The 23,606-nt window shown below is 39.4% G+C and overlaps 2 protein-coding genes across 12 annotated transcripts in view; both read left to right on the forward strand.

The window, feature by feature from the left end:
* The window catches only part of LOC306762427 (mitogen-activated protein kinase kinase kinase kinase 3-like), a gene marked incomplete at its 3' end in the record, with an annotated part of 47,172 nt that extends 28,658 nt beyond the window's left edge, over nucleotides 1–18,514 (forward strand). For 4 of the 11 annotated variants that reach the window (XM_079248869.1, XM_079248873.1, XM_079248874.1 and 1 more), the window contains 19 exons: nucleotides 538–590; nucleotides 843–881; nucleotides 3,536–3,610; nucleotides 7,057–7,108; nucleotides 7,209–7,569; nucleotides 10,626–10,726; nucleotides 12,657–12,698; nucleotides 12,855–12,939; nucleotides 13,049–13,128; nucleotides 13,251–13,311; nucleotides 13,425–13,542; nucleotides 13,750–13,808; nucleotides 13,970–14,073; nucleotides 15,348–15,519; nucleotides 15,605–15,673; nucleotides 15,778–15,870; nucleotides 16,699–16,769; nucleotides 17,022–17,077; nucleotides 17,868–18,514. In XM_079248869.1, the coding sequence (XP_079104995.1) occupies nucleotides 538–590; nucleotides 843–881; nucleotides 3,536–3,610; nucleotides 7,057–7,108; nucleotides 7,209–7,569; nucleotides 10,626–10,726; nucleotides 12,657–12,698; nucleotides 12,855–12,939; nucleotides 13,049–13,128; nucleotides 13,251–13,311; nucleotides 13,425–13,542; nucleotides 13,750–13,808; nucleotides 13,970–14,073; nucleotides 15,348–15,519; nucleotides 15,605–15,673; nucleotides 15,778–15,870; nucleotides 16,699–16,769; nucleotides 17,022–17,077; nucleotides 17,868–17,955 (1,779 nt within the window). Of the gene's footprint in view, nucleotides 1–537; nucleotides 591–842; nucleotides 882–3,535; nucleotides 3,611–7,056; nucleotides 7,109–7,208; nucleotides 7,570–10,625; nucleotides 10,727–12,656; nucleotides 12,699–12,854; nucleotides 12,940–13,048; nucleotides 13,129–13,250; nucleotides 13,312–13,424; nucleotides 13,543–13,749; nucleotides 13,809–13,969; nucleotides 14,074–15,347; nucleotides 15,520–15,604; nucleotides 15,674–15,777; nucleotides 15,871–16,698; nucleotides 16,770–17,021; nucleotides 17,082–17,867 lie in introns of those variants that run through there. The other 7 variants (XM_079248878.1, XM_079248870.1, XM_079248875.1 and 4 more) reach the window with 5 other exon arrangements.
* A 3,644-nt stretch (nucleotides 18,515–22,158) lies between these two features.
* slc17a5 (solute carrier family 17 member 5) overlaps nucleotides 22,159–23,606 on the forward strand; it is a 40,090-nt gene continuing 38,642 nt past the window's right edge. The window contains exons 1-2 of the mRNA XM_079248883.1: nucleotides 22,159–22,286; nucleotides 23,384–23,503. The gene's annotated coding sequence lies outside the window, so the exon portion shown is untranslated. The remainder of the gene's footprint in view (nucleotides 22,287–23,383; nucleotides 23,504–23,606) is intronic.

The following is a 23,606-nucleotide window of genomic DNA, read 5'->3' on the forward strand; positions in this document are numbered from 1 at the left end:
AGTTGTTTTTTAATAGGAAAACATGTTTTACTTTAATTTCTCTGACATTAGTAAAGTTGTGTTATAAAGCAAATTGCAAGTTCCCTTAAATATCGACCTCTGTTTATGTGTTGTTGATAGAAATAAGTAATTATGAGTGGGGTTGAGTTTTAGGGATGATATTAATGTACCATACATCCGTTGTTCCCAATAAATAAATAAAGAGAATAAAAATTAAATACGATTTAATAAGATTTTTTTATAATAATTTCTCTTTATCAGTGAGATTTGGTGAATATAGAACACATGCTATGTTGAGTGTCTAAACAGGATGTAAAACTGAAAAAAAGATCTGATTCCAAGGTGGTAATCTTGCTGTTCTAATTAGTTTTATAAGAGACTGGAAAAGTGTCAGCTTTAGTGGGATTTTGGCTGTTTGAAGAGTATTTAGTGGTTACCATAGTGTGGGATTTTCCACTTTGTTTACATCAGGGAAGAAACACAGAGCAACATATCCGTACTATAACGCAGCAGTGATGGGATTTGTTTGTTTTTTAGGATTTGCAGCTGGAATATGGCCAAGATTCACCAAGTCTTCTGGGAGAAAACAAGTGAGTCTCATCCACCTTTTTACAGCTGCACATTTCCAAGAGCTAACTGTGTAAATGGAGTAAAATTGTTGGAAAACAGGAAGAATTTCAGATTTGATGCTGTAGGTTTGATCATTTATACATAATCTTGGGCAAAATTTAGCTTTCCTTCACATTTGAGTGCATTTTTCTCCTCCTAAGGGTGATTTATAAGCAGAAAAAGCAAGTACAGCCATCTAATTCAAACATTTTTCTATGTTTTTAAATAAACAGGAGCCTCCTCAAATCTGTGGAAGAGGAGCTCCAGCAGAGGTAAGTCCAGCCTCTTTCAACCAGGACTGAACCGACGGTGACTCGATCTGCAGCTGGACTAACAGCCCTCACCCATCAGCCAATCATTACTGAACAGCAGGACTAATCGAGCCAATCACACGCCACTAACACTGCTGTAATGACTCCAGGCTCTCACAGCTCGCAGCATCTTGGGTTCTGCTGGGTCTTCTTTTCCTTCTGCAGCTTGCTTGCACGCTTTGATGTCTCCAGGAGAAGGCTGTGTTTCATAGGAGCTTCCTGCAGAGTGCACGGCACATACAACAAAGACACACACTCATATACATACATGCATACACACACATTCACATTCCTTTTGTAGCTAAAGAAGCAAAGGGTTTTATTATGGCAATTATGCTGGCAAGTCTATGGAGAAATTCTTAGTTACTCAAAAGATAATTATTGCTTTTTATGTGCTTTGTGGCTTTCTGTGAGGTAAGCTCGTTTGACAAATGTGTTTTTCTGAAATCTCTTCAAATGAGATCTTTTCACAGTACAGAAATATACACAAATTCATCTGAATGTGTGCACATGGTGTTAAAGCCATGTGTGTTAGGTCTGTGTCGTACATTTCATGAACTTGAAATGTGATTCTTTAAATAGAGTTTCTCAGCATGATATTTAGTTAAAAAATTCACGTTGCAGACAAACGATGGCGTTTGTAGACAAGTTGGCCCAGACCTGATGGTTGCATCCACAGTCATTACTCGCTTTGCGTGATTTGTTAGGTATGCAGGGATATCCCAGCCTCCTGCTCGAGATACGGTGGGATATTTTCCCACCAGCAGAATAAAACTGAAGTGATGAACTCCAGTCAAGGAAGATAATAAGCAAAGTGTGACGTAGAGCATGATGGGGAATAAAAAGTTGAATAAAAACCAACCAGATGAGTCAGGGGTCTGGTTAGAGACCTCCAGTTGCAGATCAGCTGAGTAGTTTGAACCCACTGGGACATCAGAGACAGAATTACCATACAGTTCATTTTAAAATGTTGGACAGACACCAATCTTGTTGAATATGTCATTTGGAAATTAAAGCATTATGAATTAAGCTGTTTAAAAAATATTTCAAACTAAGTAACTTTAAAATGACAACATCTGCAAACATCTACAGAAATTAAGTCCCCCTTGACTTTAACTGCTAGAGACTACAAGTACACGTGTGTGTATATATGTGTATATATATATATATATATATATATATATATATATACACACACACACACCACTAATTTTTAAGGGTGGGACGTGATTTGAAAAATGTTAATTAATTACAGGCTTTGTAATTTAGCAGCTAAAAGTGTATGTATATAATATAATAATTCATTCATTTTCCTAACCTAGCCTGAGTTGGATTTTGCTTAATCCAGTTCAGGGTCACAGGGAAGCTGGAGCCTATCTGTATATATTATATTATATTATTATTATAATATAATATAATGCTCAAGGTAAAATCTCAGAGGAGGAAGGTTTGAAAATGGAGATTATTTACTTATTTATTTCACAGATTAATCCACAGTTGCTGCATCTGCCTGTCTGTGAGCTTGACTTGACATTGATTTGATCTTTTTCTTCACCAGTAAAATAGATTTCTGTCATTTTTAGTCATCATGATCACTGGCAGCAACTATATAAACTCTGAACTAAAAACCATTCTCAGAAAGAAGCATCCAATTGATCAACGATCAACACATACACAGTAAAGCAGAGCTCCTCAATCCTGGTCCTCGAGGGCCGGTGTCCTGCAGGTTTTCCAAGTGTCCCTGCTGGAGAACGCTCAAATCAGACTCAGACAAGCTCCGCACAAGTCTGCTAAATACACATTGATTTGAATCAGGTGTGTTGCAGCAGGGACACTTGGAAAGCTCTTGAGGACCAGGATGAAGGATCCCTGCAGACAGCTTCACACACACTGCTCTTAAATTCAGACCATAACATCTAAAGTAGAAAACAAAGTCGAGGAAAGACCTGTTGAGTCGCCCTGATGCCGTTCCTGTTGCCCATGCAATGGAAATCACTAAAGAACTTAGAAGATGCCAATTTTCAAAGCGAGCATGTCTAAATCTTTAACCTTTCGGAAGGAGGAAGAAAAACCTCTCCTGACACTGATATCTAATTAACAGCATAACAACAAAAGTAGTATTTCTTTTTCAAAAGAAATCTCAGCACATGAAAGCTGATTTATCTCTCAGAAGTAGCGTATTAGAAGCCCATTTCCACTGTGGCCAGTACTCACACCCACAGAGACCCACTCACAGCTGATCAGAGTTTAAGTCAAGTTGTTTGTAGTTCTGGAAGGTCGTCATCGTTTGAAAGCGTCCAGCTGCCGGTGGAAATGATTTCCCCGCTTGTTGCCATCGGTAGGAAACGGAGTGATTTGTTAATTCTGCTGGTGTCCATGTGGAAGAAGAACCTCTTCCGTCCTTTTTGTCCTGCCCGGGGTTTAGAGATTGGAGTCTGTTAAACCGAGCTTCACTCAGCTCTTCCCCCTTCTACCTCCATCCTCTTTCTGTTGCTTGCTCCACTTTCCCTTAATCTCTCCCTCTTCTCCTCTCCCCCATCACAACCATCTCTACTCCCCCTTTCTCCTTTCTTTCCAACTCCTCCTCCCTCTCCTGTCTTCACCTCCTCTCCCAGGGGCCATGTGGCACACTTAGGGGATGATGAGGATGAGGATGATGATGGTGCAGATGATGATGAAACTCACACTCAGTAAGTTGCCTCTCAGTCTTAGAATACCGGAAGCCTTTCCCTCCTTGTCTCTCTGTCTTTCTCCGCACATCTCTCCTTTTAACGGGGAAAGGATGACAAAGAAAACAAGAAGGTCTTCCCGTCTTTGCCACAGTTTCATCCACGCATCTCTGCTGCACAACCCCCCCCTCCCCCTTGCGCCGCACCATCACGCTACATATACCGCCTGTGTTTGTGTGTGTGTCCTCCATGCTGCTGCAGCTGTTTGGTGTGAAGTTTTAACGCTACTAGCCGAGAGGCCGACAGTACTCATCACAGTTAACGTTTGGGATCGTCTCCTGTATTGCATGTGCAGTCATGTGAAACAGAAGCACACCCCATGTGACTTCTGGTTTTCATTTCATGACATAATGTGAAATTATTTGGTCCTTAAAAGGTCTTAAAATTCTGTAAACTAACCTACATGCAGGCTGAAGTCTGGACTTTAAGCCACGACTGGGATCGTTGTTCTGATCCATGACCCAGCTGCATCTCAGCTTTACCTGTCAGGCAGGTTGGCATTCAGCTGATGTGCTGCTTGTACGTGGACTACTTCCGATCTGTTTGAATGTCCAATCAGAATAAAAATGTGTGATCTAAACACCTCAGCTTATCCAGTCGGACTCGATTGGAAAGAATTTACAGTCTGATCAAGATTAACTAGAAAAGTTTACACTCATTCTGCTTGTTGCTATGCTGGATGTTGTTTCTGTGCACGCTAGAACCACATGCGGGTTCAGCAATGTAAGGAGTTTGATAAACGATGGCAGCAACGCAGAACTGGACGGTGGCGGATACACCGTGTTTGTTGGAAACTGAAACAGTTCAGGATCACTGAGCAAAAGTTTCAGCGTCATCTTCTGGATTAGTACACATTGCAGATGTGAAAAGCCAGAGACTAAAAGCTAGCCAGGCCCCGCCCCCAAAAACAAGCCCACATCATCAGCCCTCCACCGCCGTGCCTAACAGCTGGTTTGAGGTATTTGTGCTGATCTGCCACACATGATGCTGCACGTTATGACTAAACATCTCCACTTTGGTCTGTTATTCTGCAGATGTTCCAGATGTTTCGTGGTTTATTGAGATTTGCTGAAATCATCAATAATTTATTTAGAAAATTTGTCCAAAAACAAGTAATTTAGTCATGCATGGTTTATCTAAATTCCCTTTGGGAATAATTCTGAGGATTAGTGGTAGCTTGTCACTCTGTCGGCCCTGTGACGGACCCGTCCAGGGTGTATCCTTCCACTTGCCCAGTAGCTGCTGGGATAGGCTGAAGCCCCCCAGTGACCCTGCATTAAAGCAAACAGGCCATATTCTCCTGGCAACAATTTTCAAACAAGCCACACTTGTTCACTTTTCCTCTGACTCTTCTGTCTTTAACTTTGATATTTAACTTCCTCATTAAGGCTTGTTTAGTTTTAGATGTAGCTGATGTGTGTTTTGCAGTTTTTTTTAGCGTTCTGTCATCTGACCTTTGGGCGATCTTCCAGGGATGCGCACTCTCCACACGCTATGTCGAGTGTTTTCCACTAATAAATAATGTTTTCTCACTGTAACTTCAATGCAAACATGACGAGTGCGGTTTGTTCTTCACATTGCTTCTGCATTTAGTTTTTTTCCATCTTGTATTATTGTAATTTACTAAATTTTGGGACCTAATAAGGACCAGGTGTGTTTTTGCCCCCCCCCCCTTTAATATGCTAATAAAACCTTAAATTTTAAAGAAAGCAAACTTTTCCATGTGGCCATAGTCCATGAAATACAAAGTAAAATCCTGAATGTAGCTGCAGAAGGCTAACAGGCATGCAGTAGCATTAAAGTTTCACTCTAAGCGACAGTAGAAACTAGTTGAGCTTCCCTTCTCATACGCCTGCTTCTCGTGACATTGTCTTCTTTGCTATTGTTTTGTTGTGCACTTGCAACGCCATCTGTGTGCCTCCTTGCTGTGTGTGTGTGTGTGTGTGTCCTCGTGCTACCGTCTGTCCTCTCCTTCCTCTACAGTATAAAAGTGTAGATCTGGCATCCAGCCTCTTCCCTTATTGTGTAAAAGCCAAATGTCTGTGGTAGGCCAAAGTGTTCCTGCCAGACAGATATTTTCCACCACAGTCAGAAAGGCCTTTTGTGCTTTTACATTGTAGGCGTTGAGCTTGTTGTCACGGAGCAAAAACCACGACGTATGAGGGGAAAAATAGCAAAGCAAAGATGTTAATTTGGACTTTGACTGCAGCCGTTTCTGACTTAATATTCAGAACAGCAGTAATGCTTTAAAGGGTAACATTTTAATGTGCTTTTGCTTGGTAACTGGACCCATTGATCTGGCTTTTATGCTTCTGATAAACAGACAGTTCCTGCTCATGAAAATGATCATGTTTCTTTTCCATCGCTGTCACTGTAAAAGCTGCTTTACAGATCTTTCTACTCTCTTTCATACCTTCTGCAAATCCTTACTTTGCTATTTCTACACCCATAAGTGTTAACTTACATGTAAATCTTTACCTTCTTGTGTAAACTGGATTCATTTGGCTGATAAAGTTTACACAAAAAGCCTCTGTGGGGGTGGAAGTCTGCGGCATGTCTGCGGCTTCATTTCACCAATGTTCCTGTATGTTTTCATCATGTTGCTCTCCGCACGTTCATTCACATTTAATATGTGTCTGCCATTCATTGTCATATCTCTACACTACTGGTCATAAGTTTGGGAGCACCTTCACATACGATTTCATGTGAAAGTGTCCAAAATTTATGACTTATGAGGTGTAAATCTGAGATTTCTAAGGGTTTGAAATGTAAAACAGTCCATTTAATGATTATTGGCTCTGTAGTTATGAGTGTAAAATTGGGATTTGATGTTCAAATAAAAGCTGAAATGATTTTATACTTTAGAAAATATGTAGTTTAACAACTAAATAATTAAAGGGATAATCTAAAAAGATTGTACAGTTTGATTTATTCAGATAAACATATTTGAATATGAGTAAAGTACATTATTACACATAAACATTACCATGAACTCTGAGAAGCTTTATACACAGTCCTGCAGTCTTACCTGCAGGTTATAGGTGTTCCAGCTTTCTGTTTTTTGTTGTTTAAAGTGTATTTTAATGCATTTGTCTTCAGTCTTATGACATTTTGCCAGGCTGTGGTTAGAGCTGTCCTTTTAGCATGCATTACATTTAATTTTTTATATATTTGTCACATTTTCAAAATTTATATCCAGTCATTTTAGCTGTTTAGAATAACATAGTTAAAAAAAAGAAAAGTATTTGTACTAAAATGTGAAATTCCAGGAGGCTGACGTTTGTGATTAACGCTGAAGTAGCTGAAAATGACACTTTAGCCACAGCCTTTGTGCTCATGCTGTTTTAAAGAAGTGTATTTCTGTTGTTTTTTATTTATCTGAAACTATAAATGTTCTCATTCTTCAGTAAATCGAGTACGATCATGAGGCCAAAAGTCCCTCCGCCGCTCCCTCCAAAGGTAGGACTCGCTCGGCTCAGCATGGTCTCGTTTTCAGGAGCCATTTTTTAATATGGAAACAAACAAATGACGTTTGTCCTCATCTTTGTTTGTCCTCCAGCCCAAGTCCATCTGCTCGTCCCAACAGCAGCCCCAAAAACAGGACGATAGCCAATCACACAGCGAGGATGACGGCGGAGGAGGGACCATCAAGCGCTGTCCGGTCCCAGAGACGCCGAGCCCCGCCAAGCCGGCCTCCAACGTCCCTCCGCGGCCTCCGCCCCCCAAGCTGCCTCCCCACCGCCGCAGTAGCCTAGGTAACGACAGCCCCAAGCGCAATGACGTGGAAAACTCTGCCCCAGAGGATGATGGGAGCTTTAGACATTTCTGGGAGTGGCTCCACACGCCTCACACAGAGGAGGAGCTGGAGGAGGCGTGGGAGGTGCTGAAGGAGGTGAAAGAGGAGCAGGAACAGGAAGAGAGTAAGGGCAGCTGATTGGTAGCCGGGTAGTGTCGGCAGACCCCGTTGTCCCCTTCAGTCCTGTGGTCTCCCATCAGTCAACCCCTCTTACTCTTAATGATTCATGTGTTGCTTCCATTAACAAAAAATGCTTTTTAATAATTTCCTTTCAAGTTATTTCTGTTCATCAGCTCCTGCTCAGTATGATTACTTGTCTTTGTGAAGCCGATTGGTTGTTTAACCCAATCAGTCAACAGCTGTTGCTGCTCCCGCACTCCCCAGGAGGAAGAAGGAAGAGGATTTTCCTGACCTATCAGAACTCACATAGCAACATATAATCCCATGGTTATGTTTAAAGGTGGAGTATGTAAGATTTTCAATATTTAAAAAAAATTAACTAATAAAATAACGACAATCATAATTAGATATTTTTTTGAACATATAGGTTCCAGTCTTTTTTTTTTTTTTTTTTACTGGTAGGCAAACATTTAAGAAGGGTCTTTGTCATTAATTAAACTTGTAATTTAATAACACATCAAATATGGACAGACTGGAACCTACATGCACAAAAAAACTAATTATGATTGTAGTTATTTTTTTAGTAATTTTTTTTTTATTTTAAATATTGAAAATCTTGCATACGCCACCTTTAAAGGAACCAAATGAGACTAAATTTTCCAAATTCATGTTCAGGAAAAAAAGAAAAAGTTTTCTGTTAAACAGGAACTGATTTTTAGGGTCAGATTTCCAGATGTAGTACGAAGTATTTCCTCCACAGTGTTCTGTATTTAATTGTTTAGGGAATGTATGAAATTCCTAAATCCAAAAAATCACTGTTAATCCAGTAGCAGGAATTCCATCATTGTCCACATGATAGCTCTAGTTTTTTTTTCCTTCTGGTCTCGGGGAACGATGGCGACTGCAGCGTTCGGCGCGCTCCTGCTGCTTTTAACCATCAGCCCATTTGCTTTCGTTTGCTTTGTAATATTAAACATATTTGGCGGGCTGATGCTGTTTTAAGAGTCACATGATGTTTTTTGTCCCAGGAACTTCACTGGTTGTTCTTCTTCGGCTTATTTTCACCTGAATAGTACAACAAATTTAGACTTTTGGGACTTCTTGGTTCACATTGACGACTCTCCACACAGTAGAAATTTTAAGTGTGGTGAATGTTTCTCTTATTCGCTGCACACATCGTGTTTTTATCTCATTAGAAAGAAAATATTGTGGGTGTTTCTCAGGTAAACATGTCAGTCGCTGACTGAAATGCTCAGATTTTAGTTGCCAGCAAAGAGAATAATGAATGTTTTGATCCTGTTAGCCTGAAAAGGATATTAACCCTTGTGTCCTCCTCAAAGTTAGTCCCCTCTGCTGAGGCTTGTGGCCAAATGTTCCCACCCATAAAAGCTGCTATGAAACTATCTTACATCAGTGTTTCTGAAAAAGATCATTTTTAGGATTTTTAACCCTTTAAATGCACGTTTGGATATTTGGACTGCTGCCTCATTTTTCACAGTAAACACAAAAACTGATTTATTTTCCATATAATAAATATTACAGGAGTGAGTTTTTAATGTTGATTAGACTCTTGGATATGTCAAACATCATCAACAAAATTGTTTTGATTCCATTTTATTTATTTTTTCTTTGCATTATCAAGTATCTTTTAGGAACTTTAAGACAAAAAATATACATGCGCAAAAAACGGATTAAAATTCATCATACATCAGTATTTTTTCTGCTTTTTATGAATCACTAAAACACCTTTATACCTGCTAAAGATGCAGTCTTGTAATTTTATTTCTTCTTCGTGGCTTTTAAAGGTTTAAAAATATAAAAATGATTGAATGTTATTTTTGAGCAGAATGGACGTTGCTTGAATGTTTTAAGGGGGAAAAAAAGCAGAAAATTTTGATGTTCGACAGTTTTATAGATCCTTCTGTGCGTGGACACCAGGGTCACACAAAAGTCTTCAACAGAGGATGAAAGACATTTGATTTTAAAAAAGACAATGGATTTAAAAATAAATAAATAAATAAATAAAGAAGCGTTATTGAAAAAAAAAAAAAAAAATCAGTTCAAGGAAATGTGAGGATGACGGCATAAAGGTGAAATGAATGGAAAGCAAATATTCGAAGTTGCATGAAGTTGCATCATGTTATGATTCGAGGAGAATCTGTAGAGAGGAACGAGGGTCTTTTCAGATAATTGATCAGGAAGTTTCATGATTGCTTGCCAGAATGTTGCAGACGCTGGTTATCGCTGACCCAGACTCTGATCAGATGGGTCATGTCTTTAACATATTAAGATATCCAGCCTGCTCATTCATTAGTTTTTTTTCTCTCTGTAGTCACTAATGTTAGCTGATCATTGAATGAAACGTTTTTCTCATTGCAGCAAATATCAAGAGAAGGCAAATGTAATATAAACACTAAATAAAAGATGATAAACTGGCTGCAAAAATAAAGAAAAAAGTAAAATTTAAGGACATTTTTTTGCAAACTTTATTTTGAAAAATGCAGATGAACAAATCAAGCCGAGTGCGACTGGAGATCATGAATACAGAGGATGTAGTCCAGCAAATGGCTGTTAAATTAAATGTCTATACAGCTGTGCAGTGTAAAGCTGCTTTGCACAGTAGAGCTAACAGGCAGGAGTGATCAGGTGAAATGTATCCAACAATGCATTAAAGTCCAAAAAAGGGGGGAAAAAAATCCCTGAAAAGTAAATTATCTTTGCAGGAATTGCCTCCACTTAAATGATTACGTAACCCTGAATACCGACTCGCAGATTGGACGTATTGTTCATGATTGAACTGGATCCTCTGTATTCTTCCTGCTAGCTTGCTCCCTCCCCCCCTCCCTCCCTCCCCCATCTCTCTGCTCCCAGTAGTTTGTTTTTACTGTATAACTCTTCTCTGTGTTGTCAGTCCATGAGGTTAAACCGTTCTCATCATAACCAACAATGTTTCTGAGATTTTTTTTTCTTGTGACTGGGGTCTACTTTCAGAAATTCCTTCACACACACATTTCTATCTCACACTGCGTTGTTTCCATGTTGTTGTTGTTGTTTTTGTAGGTAATGGGTTGAACTCACCCCACAATGGCGAGAGTCCAGCAGAGAGGCAGTCCACCATGCCACCTAGTGTCCCCATAAGGAAAGACAAGAAGGACGTTCCGGTAAGCAGGCATCAGTTAACCAGGGTTCGTGGGTCAACGCCAGGCTGGACCCAACTTTCTCTGTTGCTGCTGCTTGAGGCTCTTTAACAATAAATTGATGATGTGTAAAAATTAGATGTTGATACGTAAAGAAATAAAAAAGCGACTGGACAAACCGTAAAGACAACAGACAGCTGCTGTCCAGGACATGCAGTCCAGTACGGAACCAGTTAGTCAGACCACGATACCACAGTCCACGAACAAATCGGGTTTTTTTTGTTTGTTTTTTTTAAAAATCAAATTTTTTTTCAAATAATAAAAATAATCCATTATAAATTTTTGCCATTTTTATTATTGATCTTTTTACTTGTCTCCTTGGGCATTATAGCAGCTTAATGATGGTCTGGCTACTGGGTTGTTTTTTCCTCATTGAAATCAAGAAAAATGACATGTAAATAAAGTTCTGTACGTTTCTTTTTTCCTTTAATCTACAAAAATTGCCAATATTAAAGAATTGTGAGAATCGCAATTTAAATCAAATCGGCACCCAAAAAAATCTGAATTGAATCGAATCGGGACAAAAGCATATAATCACAGCTCTAATAAACACATCTTCTTGCTCTGTGTTTTCCAGTAATGTCAAACCAAGCTGGTCTCTTTTAAATGATGATCATCACTCGTGTTTTTTGTTTTTTTTTTAAAGTTTTGCTTGTTTTGGCAAATTATAATAAAAGTGAGTGACGTGTTTATAGAAAGCACTGGTTCACGATAGATTTTCATCCTTTCAGATTCCTTTTCCTTTATAACAGGCTTATAACTTGGTCTTTTTATTAAAACAACCAAATAAAAAAACACAGTCTGATATGATGCATCTAATTTATATGCAGGCTTGTCATTGCTGCTCCCTTTATCTCAAATGACAGCAAAACCACACAAATACGTGCGTTTACCATTTATATAACCACATGAAAGTCAGAGGAAAATATCAGTGTCTTTTTAAACCTCTCCTGCTCCGGCGTTATGCTGAAAACTTTACACACAACTAAACTACAGGAGTCTACCGGTCAGTGTGGTGATTACTGAGGTGTCATATGGCTCCAAGTGAATTCCTGCCAGAGCTTTAAGTGCTTGTTTCCATCAGTATATTTTATTGAGTAAAATATTAAAACTAGCAGCACCATCATGACATCTGATAGGCTACCAGAATCATGTGACACTGAATACATGGGAGGAATACATTGTGGCTGCGTTTTGCATGTAATTTTATTTCCTCCAGCGTATTAATACGCTATTAATACGCCCAAGACGATGCACCCACAAGCTCTCTGTAAACCAACCAAAATACACATAAAGGAGGCAGAAGATGGAGATACGGCTCAGTCTGTACGCATGTTCATGTCTAGCATAGAGCATTAAGAGCCTTTCATATACGAGCAGTTAGAGATGTCCGATATTATCAGGCAATATCGACATTACAATGCAGTACTGGAAATTATCGGTATCTGTTTTTACTCTTTTAATTACACAACATTTACACATATCGTATATCTAACTCTTCAGCTACGTCTCCTCTAAATCAAAATGATAAAATATGCAAGATGTCATGTAAACTTTTCCAGATATTTTTGTACATTTGAAACAACTCTCTCTAAAAATATTGGTATCTGAAATTAAGAGTTGGACAGAATCGGTGTATCAGTAATAAAAATAGCCAATATTGAAGATCCTTACTAACAATACAAGATACAAACATTATTGTTGCTAAAGCCTTGTCTCTGCTTCTATGTAGCCTGGCTGACGCTGAAGCAGTTAAGTAATCGCAGGACTTTTATTTTAAATTAAAAGCTTGGAAATAAACCCCTGAAATGGTGGCTCACTAATCGATAAATGGAAAGATTTAATATGGTTTTAACATTGCTTTTTTTTTTAAATGTGTGTTTCTTTGTCTTAGAAGCCTATCAGTAATGGTCTCCCACCTACACCCAAAGTCCATGTAAGTATCGAGTCAAACCACTGCAATGCAAACACTGTTCGAACTTTCTTTGTTAAACTGACTGCTCCGTTTTCCAGGTAAAAACAAATTAAAAAAAAAAAAAAAAGAAAGAAAAAAAACTGTAGAAAAATTACATTTCTCTCCTCCTATCTGCAGATGGGTGCGTGTTTCTCCAAGGTGTTCAACGGCTGTCCGCTGAAGATCCACTGTGCCACATCGTGGATCAACCCTGACACCAGAGGTAGTGAAGACGAAAGCGATGTGTTGCAGTAATGTGCTGCGACGACGCAAGTTTTCGTCCAGAATCTGTTTTCGTCCAGAATGGTCAATAATACGCTTGTGTGTTCCAGATCAGTATTTGATATTTGGCGCCGAGGAGGGGATCTACACGTTAAACCTCAACGAGCTGCACGAGACCACCATGGAACAGGTGCGACCAAACATTCAACTTATTTATTTTTTCCTGTAACCATAGAAACTGGAGACGTTTAGGTTAATCCGATGCTCTGCTGTTGGGACGCTTGTTCAGTTTTTCCCCGTGTTTGTCTGCAGCTCTTCCCTCGGCGGTGTACGTGGCTCTACGTCATGAACAGCTGTCTTCTATCCATATCCGGTGCGTCACAAAGCAGCTGCACGTTGAGGCTTTTCGATCACTTTGTATTGATCAGAAACATTCGAGTTGGGATATCGGATTGACACCTGTCCTCTGCTCTGTGTCCGTTACAGGAAAAGCCTCCCAGCTGTATTCCCATAATCTTAGTGGCCTCTTTGAGCAGGCCAGACAGTTACAGAAGTTACCAGTAGCCATTCCCACACACAAGCTGCCTGATAAGATAATTCCAAGGTAACAACCAGGAAGTCAAAGCTGTCACTGATTGACACACTATTTGCTTGTGATCAGTTGAATTTTTGCACTTTGTCTTTGGTTGTTTCTTTATTTTGTGTCTAAAAAAACCCCAGAACTTTAGATAAAAGTAAGAGAAAAGAAAACATTCATGTCAGATTTGATTATTTTTGAGTGATGCTTGTGTCTTTTCTTGTCTGTGTGCAGGAAGTTTGCTGTGTCCAATAAAATTCCAGATACAAAAGGGTGCCAAAAGTGCTGCGTAGGTGGGTTGTCATCCTTTTTTTTCTTAATACTGCTGATGTCACTGTGAAGCAACACAAAACATTGCATCTGTTTGTTCTTTACACAGTACAAGGACTTCATTTATCTGAGTCAAATAAGCAGAAACAAGAACACACTGACGGCTCAGATCTTTTCCCCACAGTCCGGAACCCGTACACGGGCCATAAATACCTGTGTGGAGCCTTCCAGTCTAGTGTCATGCTGTTGGAGTGGGTGGAGTCCATGCAGAAGTTCATGCTCATTAAGGTCAGCTTGCCCCTCTTCAAAACATTTTGCCTCCTCCTTTTAGAAAATAAAAAGTAGACTTCTCTTTCCTGTCCAAAGACTAGTTATTCTACAAAAATGGGCCATAAGGGTTATCTATCATGCAGGTTGTATGGATCATACAAATAATTTATTTTTGAAAGCACGTTGCCTCAAATTTTGTGACTTGGTTCAGTTTAAAATAGCCAATTTATGTTCAAAGTAAAAAGATGACATATAATATACAAAAGATGTTCACAGACAGAGTCGCTGTTTACAATCTGAGAGGCAAAGCTACGTTACAGAAACCATAGGCATGCACCACCCTAAAAAGCAGATGAGTTTCCATTTATGGAGTAACTTAATGGAACGGACTAAGTGATGATTTAAAATTATGTAATAATATTATTCAGTTTTAAAAAATGTACAGTAATTTTTTTTTTTTTGGGATAAATATAAAAAAGAAAAAAATTTATGATTAATTTTGCTGCTTTATATTTTGCCATCTGGCTGATGGCTTCCAGTATGTAAACCGTGTATACAGCCGTATAACTGTGTAAATTAAAGACTGTAAATAAGGAGTAGTATTTAAATAAGCCTTGGGCTTCCTTCTGCTCCTTCAGGTATAATGTTACACAAATGTGCATCCTTGTTTTTTGTATTGTATACGTGTTTGAGATGAAAAAAAAAAAATAAATAAAAAAGAGTATCTGCAGTACTAAGAATGGACCTTTAGTGTGTCGCCTTAAACCGGTTGGTGCCTGTTTTAAAAGGAAGCTCGGCTTTGATTCTACAGACATGGTTTGTAATATATTTACAATAAAGTGATCGAACATGGCAGTAAAATTCCAAGCCAGCAACAGGAGTTGCTTAAAGACCTTCACAATACCAGAGTCCTGAGAAAAGGTGCACAGATTTCCACAGACACGTCACACCCCCTGAATTCTGACCACATCCTGCAGGTCCCTTTCACTGAGGACGAAGAGGGCGTCCTCTAGTTTCATCCCAACCTCTATCTGCTTGTTAAACAGATGATTTGGATACTATGGCTCTTCATTTTACTTGATTTATTTAATGTTTTATTGTGATGAACTGTATGAATGTTCATACAGCAGCACCATTTAACCCAAACCCTAACCCTAATGTTTTAGTGTTTTTATTGTGTCTACAGCACCGCCTCCTTTGCAAATGGATAAAGTGGATTTGATGTCTTTTTAACCTGCTTCTCTTGCTCTTGCTCTCAGTAAAGCTTCTAATTCTCTTTGTTTTCTTTACAGACCATTGATTTTCCATTACCATGTCCACTGGAGGTCTTTGAGATGCTGGTGGTCCCGGAGCAGACTTACCCTCTGATCTGTGTGGCCGTCAGCAAAGGGACCGAACTCAACCAAGTGGTCCGATTCGGCACCGTCAACCCAAACACTACCTCCTCCTGGTTCACAGAAGCAGGTGGGAAGAGCGTGACTGGTTCTGTTTCATAAAACAAATGTCATGCAGGCAAAATAAACTTCTGCCATTGTCTTCTGCTCCACAGACACACCACAGACGTGCGTGATCCACGTCACACAGCTGGAAAGAGACACTATCTTAGTCTGCCTCGACAGTACGGAGCTTGTTTCTGCTCATCACGATGAAATATTTATAAGACTTTCATCAAACTGCTTTTCAGCTACGTCCTCTCTTCTTCTTCTTCATCTCCTTTCGCAGGATGTATAAAGATCGTGAACCTCCAAGGTCGACTGAAATCCAGCAGGAAGTTGTCGGCTGAACTCACCTTCAACTTCCAGATTGAATCCATAGGTAAAAAAAAAAAAAAAAAAAAAGAACAACATCATCTTACAGGAATTAGGGCTGGGCATTTGACCTTTTAGTAATATCCCGATATTTTTATGGCATGTCACGATATACGATATATATCTCGATACTTATCTTAGCCTTGAACTAATGCCTTGGTGCATACTATCACATCAGTAAGATGATTTTATGTCTCCATTAAAACATAATTGTTCACACTGCATCAAGATATGCTGATTTTAAACATTCAACCCTAAAGGATGAAATTGTAATGAAGCAAACTGATCAAAACCGTATTTATTAAACGGTTAAAATAGTTGCAGAAACATGTCATTTTAAATTTGTGGTACTACAACCTTTTGTGGTGACATACTTTGCATACAACAGTTGTTTGGTCAACACCCTCTCTCCGTATCCAAACCACCGCCAGATGATGGATCCTGTACTATTTTTTCTCGGAACAAATTCTTCTTCCTCCATTTTTTGTAACTCGCGCTGCTACCGGAGTTCTCTGCTAGAAAAGCTGCTACACGCTGCCTCTCATGACGTAGCACGTAGCTCACGTTATGTACGTAACTAGGCGCGCTTGCTTTAACTCTCGCTGCAAAGCGGTGCAGAGAGTCGAGGAGGAGGGAGAAAACCCCGCCCACAGCTAAAAACAACTGCGTGACAACAGGATACTCGAATATGACAAATATAGATATTTTCTATATCGCACAGGGGACTAGCCACGATATCTCCAGTATATTCGATATATCGCCCAGCCCTAACAGGAACACTAGTCATTATTGTATTAAACTTTTTTTTTTTATTTCCCCGTATTTTCTCTAACAGTTTGCCTCCAAGACAGTGTCCTGGCCTTCTGGAGACACGGCATGCAGGGACGGAGTTTCAAGACCAATGAGGTCAGGTTGCCACTGATTGTGCGTGATTGTTTCCTGTTGCAGAGAAGAGTTTTCTTTGGACTCTGGAGCACCAGCTGCCTTTTTCAGTTGGTCCTAAAGAGAAGAAAGCGCGTCTTTTCGTTCTTTTAAAGCCCCCCACCCTTCCTTTCTGACACTTGTAGCACTTCCTATTGAAAATCTCATGAAGATGTTGTTGTTGAACGGTTACGTTGTGGACCCAGCTCTGCCAACCTTCCCGTGTTTCTTCTCTAGATCACTCAGGAGATCTCTGACAGCACTCGCATCTTCAGACTACTGGGATCAGACAGGTAAGAAACATTCACCTGCACATTCACATTCCCTTAAAATGATCTTACCCATCACCCTCTCATCCACGCACCCACCGAAACACTCCGTTAACACCCTCTCTGATGTCTTATCACTGAAGACGTGCTGACTGTAGGGACCCAGATGCCGAGGACAGAGGTCTTACTCTGCCCAGGTACATTCACTGCTCAGTTGGCCTTCAGCTCTGCCTCTTTCTGTCAGGAGGTCTGCTTCCCTCCACATGTGATTGATCAGGAACAGTTAGACTAAAGGGGAATGTGTGAGGAAATACCTCTAAGGTCTTTGGTACAACTATGAAATGATAGAAGCCAAAATCATCTTGATGTGGTGGTACAGCTGCTGGTACAGCTGTACATGTTAAGACCAGATGATTTTGACGTCTATCATCTCTTTTCCTGAGCAGCTTGAGACCATTTTAAATGAAGATGTGTGAATGTGTGAGTCTTTGGGTGTTGCTTTTTACAGCTTCTCTCCCAGATTAACAGAGTAAAACTTGGTGTCAGGGGAAGTCATCTTTGAGTTTCCTTTTCTCTCCAACTAATGGAGCTTTTACAGGTTTGGATCAAATCCTGTGTGGGTTGCTGGTTTGCTGCTCAAATCGCTGCCATGTTTTTATTCTTGATTCTTAAATTTGTCCATAAAAAGTCTCCAAAACTGACTAATAACCTTGAAATCCTGCTTGGTTTTTTTCTTTTCTGGGCTTTAATCACAGGTCTATGTTTGGAACTTAGCTGGATTGTGTGTGTGTGTGTGTGTGTGTGTGTGTTGCAGGGTTGTGGTGCTGGAGAGCCGACCTACAGACAACCCTACAGCCAACAGCAACCTCTACATCCTGGCGGGCCATGAAAACAGCTACTGAAGCCAGCTTAACGGTCTGTGAACATCTCGTCACTCATACAGACAAGGGAGTACGCAGCTGGTAGACATATTCATCCAACCCCCCCCCGCCCTTTCCTCCGCTTCAAACTCCCAGCCTTTTCGACAGTGTAAGATCTGGAGTCCGGCTGGTCCTGGGTAGCACATGTGGACTCTCATTTACACCCATTTAAAATCCGCCTGAGTGTTTTATGTGTATCTGCAAAGTGTGTTGTGGTAGAGCTGCAGGGAGGTTTGGACCAGTTTCTGACAGGATGAGGGTTTGAACTGCCAGTCCGAGGCCTGTACAGAACCTTTCCTGAAAGCATCCCACCCTCCCCTGCAGAGTTCTAACCTCCAGCAGGGCAATGTAGTCAACGCTACTTCTACTACTAGCTCTACACATACTACTACTACTACTACTACTACTGCTACTGCTACTTGCGCTAAAGCCTCACAGAAGAGCCATCGTGCACAGAAATCCCATCCTGTTCCTCTCCCCCCCTCTGTTCCTCTTTTTTTTTTTTAAACTGTCCCTTTATTTATTGTGGCATGGTGTAACTTTAACAACCAGGAAGGATTTCCTGATTTTTCTTCTTTATTTAAAAAAGAAAATGGATGAAAAAAAGAGAAACCTGACTTAAAACGCTTCGCCACTTTCGCTAGCATCAACTTCCAGAACCCTTCACTTCACCACACAAGTGCTTAATCAACCTCTATTTAATTGTTGTAAATATAAATGTTGTATTTTTGGGTTTTTTTATTCTTATTTGGGACGGAGACAAACACTAAGACGTGTGGTCATGTAGATAGGTGTGTGTGAATAGCTGCTCTGTCAAACAGCAGAGACGAGAAGAGGCAAACGGGTGCGTCTCCTCTGGCGGACATCTTTAGTTATGACATCACTCTCAGAGCGGTGTGTGTGTGTGTGTGTGTGAGCGAGCGAATGCGTGTGTTTGCACAGGATCCCCTCTGAGCCGACACAGGAAGCGTCACCGGCTGTTCGTTTCCATCCACACGTGTGTTGCCATCGCTTCCTGCTAATTCGCACCATAGCAACTGTTGTCAAGGCGGCGGAGATGTGTTCATCTGCGTTAGTTTCTCTTGTTTTTGACGTCATTTTCATTTTTTTTAAATGCTGTTTTAATCAGAAATATGTTCCTTTTAATGCTTTTTTTTATTTGTATCGAACCACTGGTGTTAAAAATTTGCACAGAGAAAATTGTATTTGATAAACAAATGTGATGTCATTATAATATATGACCTTGTGTGTATGCACAGTGTGTGTGTGGACGTGTGTGTGTGTGTGTGTAGGCTTAAAAAGTGTGCACACACATGTGCATTGTGTACATATCTGGTCTTTAACAAGTTACTTGTGTTTATGACTGAAGCCACTTGGGGAAAAAAACAAGACAAAGCATGTTTTAGAGGGCAAGAAAAAAGCTGGATTTACGCAGAAATAACTGATTAAACTCAAATCAGGTTTGTAGGATTATTTTTTCCCTGATTGGAAAAATAAAGGATTTTTTTCTTCCCCTATTCCAATAAAAAAAACATATTTGCTTCTCCTATTGTAATTAATTATGTTCAGAATTTGTCAGATTGTAACTTCTCAGCTAATTTCTGTGCAAATCCCTGCATTTTTTTAAAATTTAACTTTATTGATTTTAATAATAATTGAATTACATTTCCTCTTCAGCCTTTATTGCTGTGACTTGTATTAAAGCCAGATATCTGTAAAAACAAGATCAAACTACATGCATGTATATTGGCACTGTGTGGTGTGTAGGAGAGTATATGGCAGTACACTACCAGTCGCTACAAGCTGTGACACTACAACCTTGTTTCTGAGGACTTTAACACTAGTTTAGTCGAGAAAACATCTCCCAACGCGGAAAAATCCTCCAGGGCGGAAACTCTTGCCTTTTTAAATGTCTCGCTTTCCAGAATCTTCCGTCTGATTCGTGCTGCTGTTGTCTGCGAGTGTGCAACACAAAACGTACGACACAAAGACAACAGCTTCAGGAGATGTAAAAAGCACCTCTCTTCCATTGGGGTGGTGCAGGTGTGGAGCCAGTTCTGCTTTCTGGCGTCACCACAGTGCCACTACATGCTGAATTTAGGATAAAAGGGTTTTACAGAGAACACACAGGCTGAAAATGTGCCTCTGTTGCCACCGTGTGGTTTATCCGACACTGCATCCCTCTCTGCTGCCGTCTCCAGGTTTCTGTCCTCTTTCATTTCTGACCAGCCATCCCAAAATCCATCTGGTTCAACAAAGATGGAAGCAGTTGCACGATTTAATGTAAATGTTGACCTACGAAGTGGAGGAATAGTTGATATATTCACAGATGTTAAGATTCGAAGCTGAATGTTGTAAAGAACACTTCATTTGGGGGGAGTTGATGAAAAAGAAAGGAATGTAGCGTCTTTTATTCACAGTGAAATCAGATTTTCATCCATTCTTTCAAGAAAATCTTGATATGTCTTAACTTTTTACTAACAAATCAACATGTCCCCTCCTTCGTCACACTACTTCACCGACACCTTTATTGGGATTTATTAGTTGTTTGTAGGGTTCTTCCTTCAGGCGGGCCACAGTCCACAGAGTGCAGAGAAGGACAGAAACTTCCTCTACCTTTATTTGAAATGAAACACATTGGCGTAATCACATTACATTAAGGATAAAGACAAAAACTTTTTTTTTTTAACTCTTGGAAACGTCACATTGAAAGAAACATATTGTTTCTGATAAGTTTTTCATTGACATTGTCAGTTAAGTAAATTGTGTCAATTACTGATAAGTTTATTTGCCCTATTTTTAAATAAAGTCATATAATTCTCTTGTTTAGGCTCAGTTCATGGGATGTTATCGATTTCCTCCGATGAATGAAAGTGTCATCTGAAACTGTTGATGTCCAAAAAAACAATAATTCATCATTCGTTTTTATTAGACCTCTGTTGATGTCAGCCCGTATTTTTTTAGAAATGCTAGATATGTTAAAACTTCTCATGGCCATTTATCAATAGTCTGCCTTGTGTCGACATCGATTGGGTGGAAAAAGCTAAATGTCCTAAATACAGGTGTCTGCTGGTTGGTGTCACACAAAACTTTGATTTCTATCCTTTCAAGTTCCAAATGAACAAACTGATCACACAAAACCAACATAACTGAGATTTTCCATAAATAACTTTAGTAGGTTTTCCTGTTATTTTTTTTTTTTTTTATTGCCTTTATTGATTTGTCATTTTTCAAAGATGTCAGATTTTAAACATCCGTGTTGCTGCATGTCTTGGTGAATGAGTTAGCTGTTCGACAGTTCTCGACTTATCCTCTCGTTTCAGCAGTGAAGATTAGAACAAAATGTGGAATTATAATAACAGCATTCATGTGGACATTGTTGAGGCTGTTTAGATAAACACATCCTTGTGAACCAGGCGCCAACGGGGCACTTCGTCATTGGTTCGCCTGAAATAAAAAAAAAAACTCTTCAACCTTGGTCAGATGTCATGTAGAGAAAGTCACTTTTAAGATGCTTCAAGGACCAGATTTGTCTGGAAATAAAAACTAATTGGCAAAAAAATCCTTCATATAGGAAATATCACTTATCTGGTTCTCGTGGCAGATCAATGCAAATATATAAAAGATGTTTGATCCAGATCTCCTGAACTCGAGCAAAACAACAGGGCACCTCTGTTATGTCGCTTATTAGGTTACATCACCTTTGTCTTGTTTTCATAATGCAATGCATACATTATAAAATGTAAATATTGTAAAATAAAATGGGTTTGTTTTACATACTGTATAATTGCCTATATTTTGTTTCAGAAGTGTAACAGATTTATTAGATGACAGGATAACACATTAAAAAGAAGGAACTGAATAATTTTGTGTCTTGAGTGGGCTTTTTCCCTCATTTGTTTGTTTTTCTATTTATTTATTTACCATTACAGATCTCACACACTCAACCCAGTTACATGACGCACAAATGAGCGGAAGCCGGTGTTGCACAGAAGCCAGTTACCATCAAAATCCGCCCCCCTTTGGCGCCATTTTGTATCAAACTTCTTGCATTTAATATTAAATATAATAATAATGTTACTGCATTTTCACTACTCATTTACTTGATTGTTACCCTTTTAATGAGTAAATCTTGAAATTTTCAGTCCTTTGGGTCAAAACTGGTTGGAAGGAACCGGAACACATCGGGTTCTGTGTAGCTGGAGTGGAAACGGATCTCCACGGGGTAACAAGCTTCGACAGAACACTGGGTTCCACCTGGCTGTGTTTCTGGACCACTGTCCTTGTTCCAGTACATGTACGGGAATTTTACAGTAAGTTTTTGTAGCTTCAAACTTTGATGTTGTGGTAATCAGTATGTAGGTCGGTTTGGATAAAAGCTCCTGCTCAATGACTATAGAACAGAACAAAACCAGCGGTGTTTTGTTGGAACAGAGCAACAGTTTTGACAGTGATTTATGCCAACGTGGTTTCCACTGCTCTTAGTTTTATTGAATATTCTTACATCTTTAGTCATCTACCAAAAGAAACTATATCTGTGTGAGAGTATGTTTGAGAATCTCTCTCTCTCTCTCTCTCTCTCTCTCTCTCCCTCTCTCTCCCTCTCTCCCTCTCTCTCTCTCTCTCTCTCTCTCTCTCTTTTTATATTCAGAAAGACACACCAGGAAAAATTAGCTTTAGAGCTAACCAAAACGGTTAGCTGGGCTATTAGCAGCACCTGAGTCATTTTTGTCAAGCAAAAATGTTTTATGGGATAAAACAAAGACTTGGGTTGAATTGTTAAAATCTAAAAAAAAAAAAAAAAAAAAAAAAAAATACAATCAATAAGGAGGAAAAGGATAGATACAAATAGCAGTTTCTACTGTAAAACTCATAATAGGCTAAAAGTTTTGACACCCACAGTATCTTCACATTTAATTTATATAATTTAGCGATGATTTTATGACAAAATGTTCATATTGTTAATTTTGTCACAGGAGCGGGCAAATCCCATCATTTCAAACTTATTGACCACTTTAAATGAAATAATTTTAATGTGTTAATTAGCTGATTTGCGCATAATGACGCCAGCAGATAATGACGTAAACAGTGACTTCCGGTTGTTCTCGTTCGCTTTTCTATCTATGATCGTCCTTACCTTTTTTCTATTTATTTATTTTTTTAAAGATGTTTTCCAAGGTTAATTTCAAATGTTAGAGCCAAAGCTTATAAGTTCAGCTTAAAAATACATTTTAATCTTGTGTAGCTGACAGCATAAATTATTGATTTTAATCATAAAAGATTCAAACTTTCAAAGTCTGACCTAACAAACATCTCATCAACATACAGGCTGGTCATCACAGCAAGGTTTTTTGAAGGTTTTTGATTAAACTGAATGTGTTAAATATCCCCCACACTATTACACCACCAGGAGCACCCTGAACTGTTGATGCCTTGTCTGGTGCCACCTTGGAAATGGGGGACAAAGTAAGCAGGACTCCCAGCTGTATTGCAGCTGAAATGGACACTCGTCAGACCAGGTGAAGATTTGGTGAGTGTGTTAATTCAGATTCCTGTTTTTATTTGACAGGAGTGGCTCCTGGTGGAGTCTTCTGTTGCTGTAGCCCTTCTGGTTTGATGTATTGTCCATTCAG

The sequence above is a fragment of the Telmatherina bonti genome (genome assembly GCF_933228915.1).
Source record: "Telmatherina bonti genome assembly, chromosome: 11".
Classification (NCBI taxonomy): Eukaryota; Metazoa; Chordata; class Actinopteri; order Atheriniformes; family Telmatherinidae; genus Telmatherina; species Telmatherina bonti.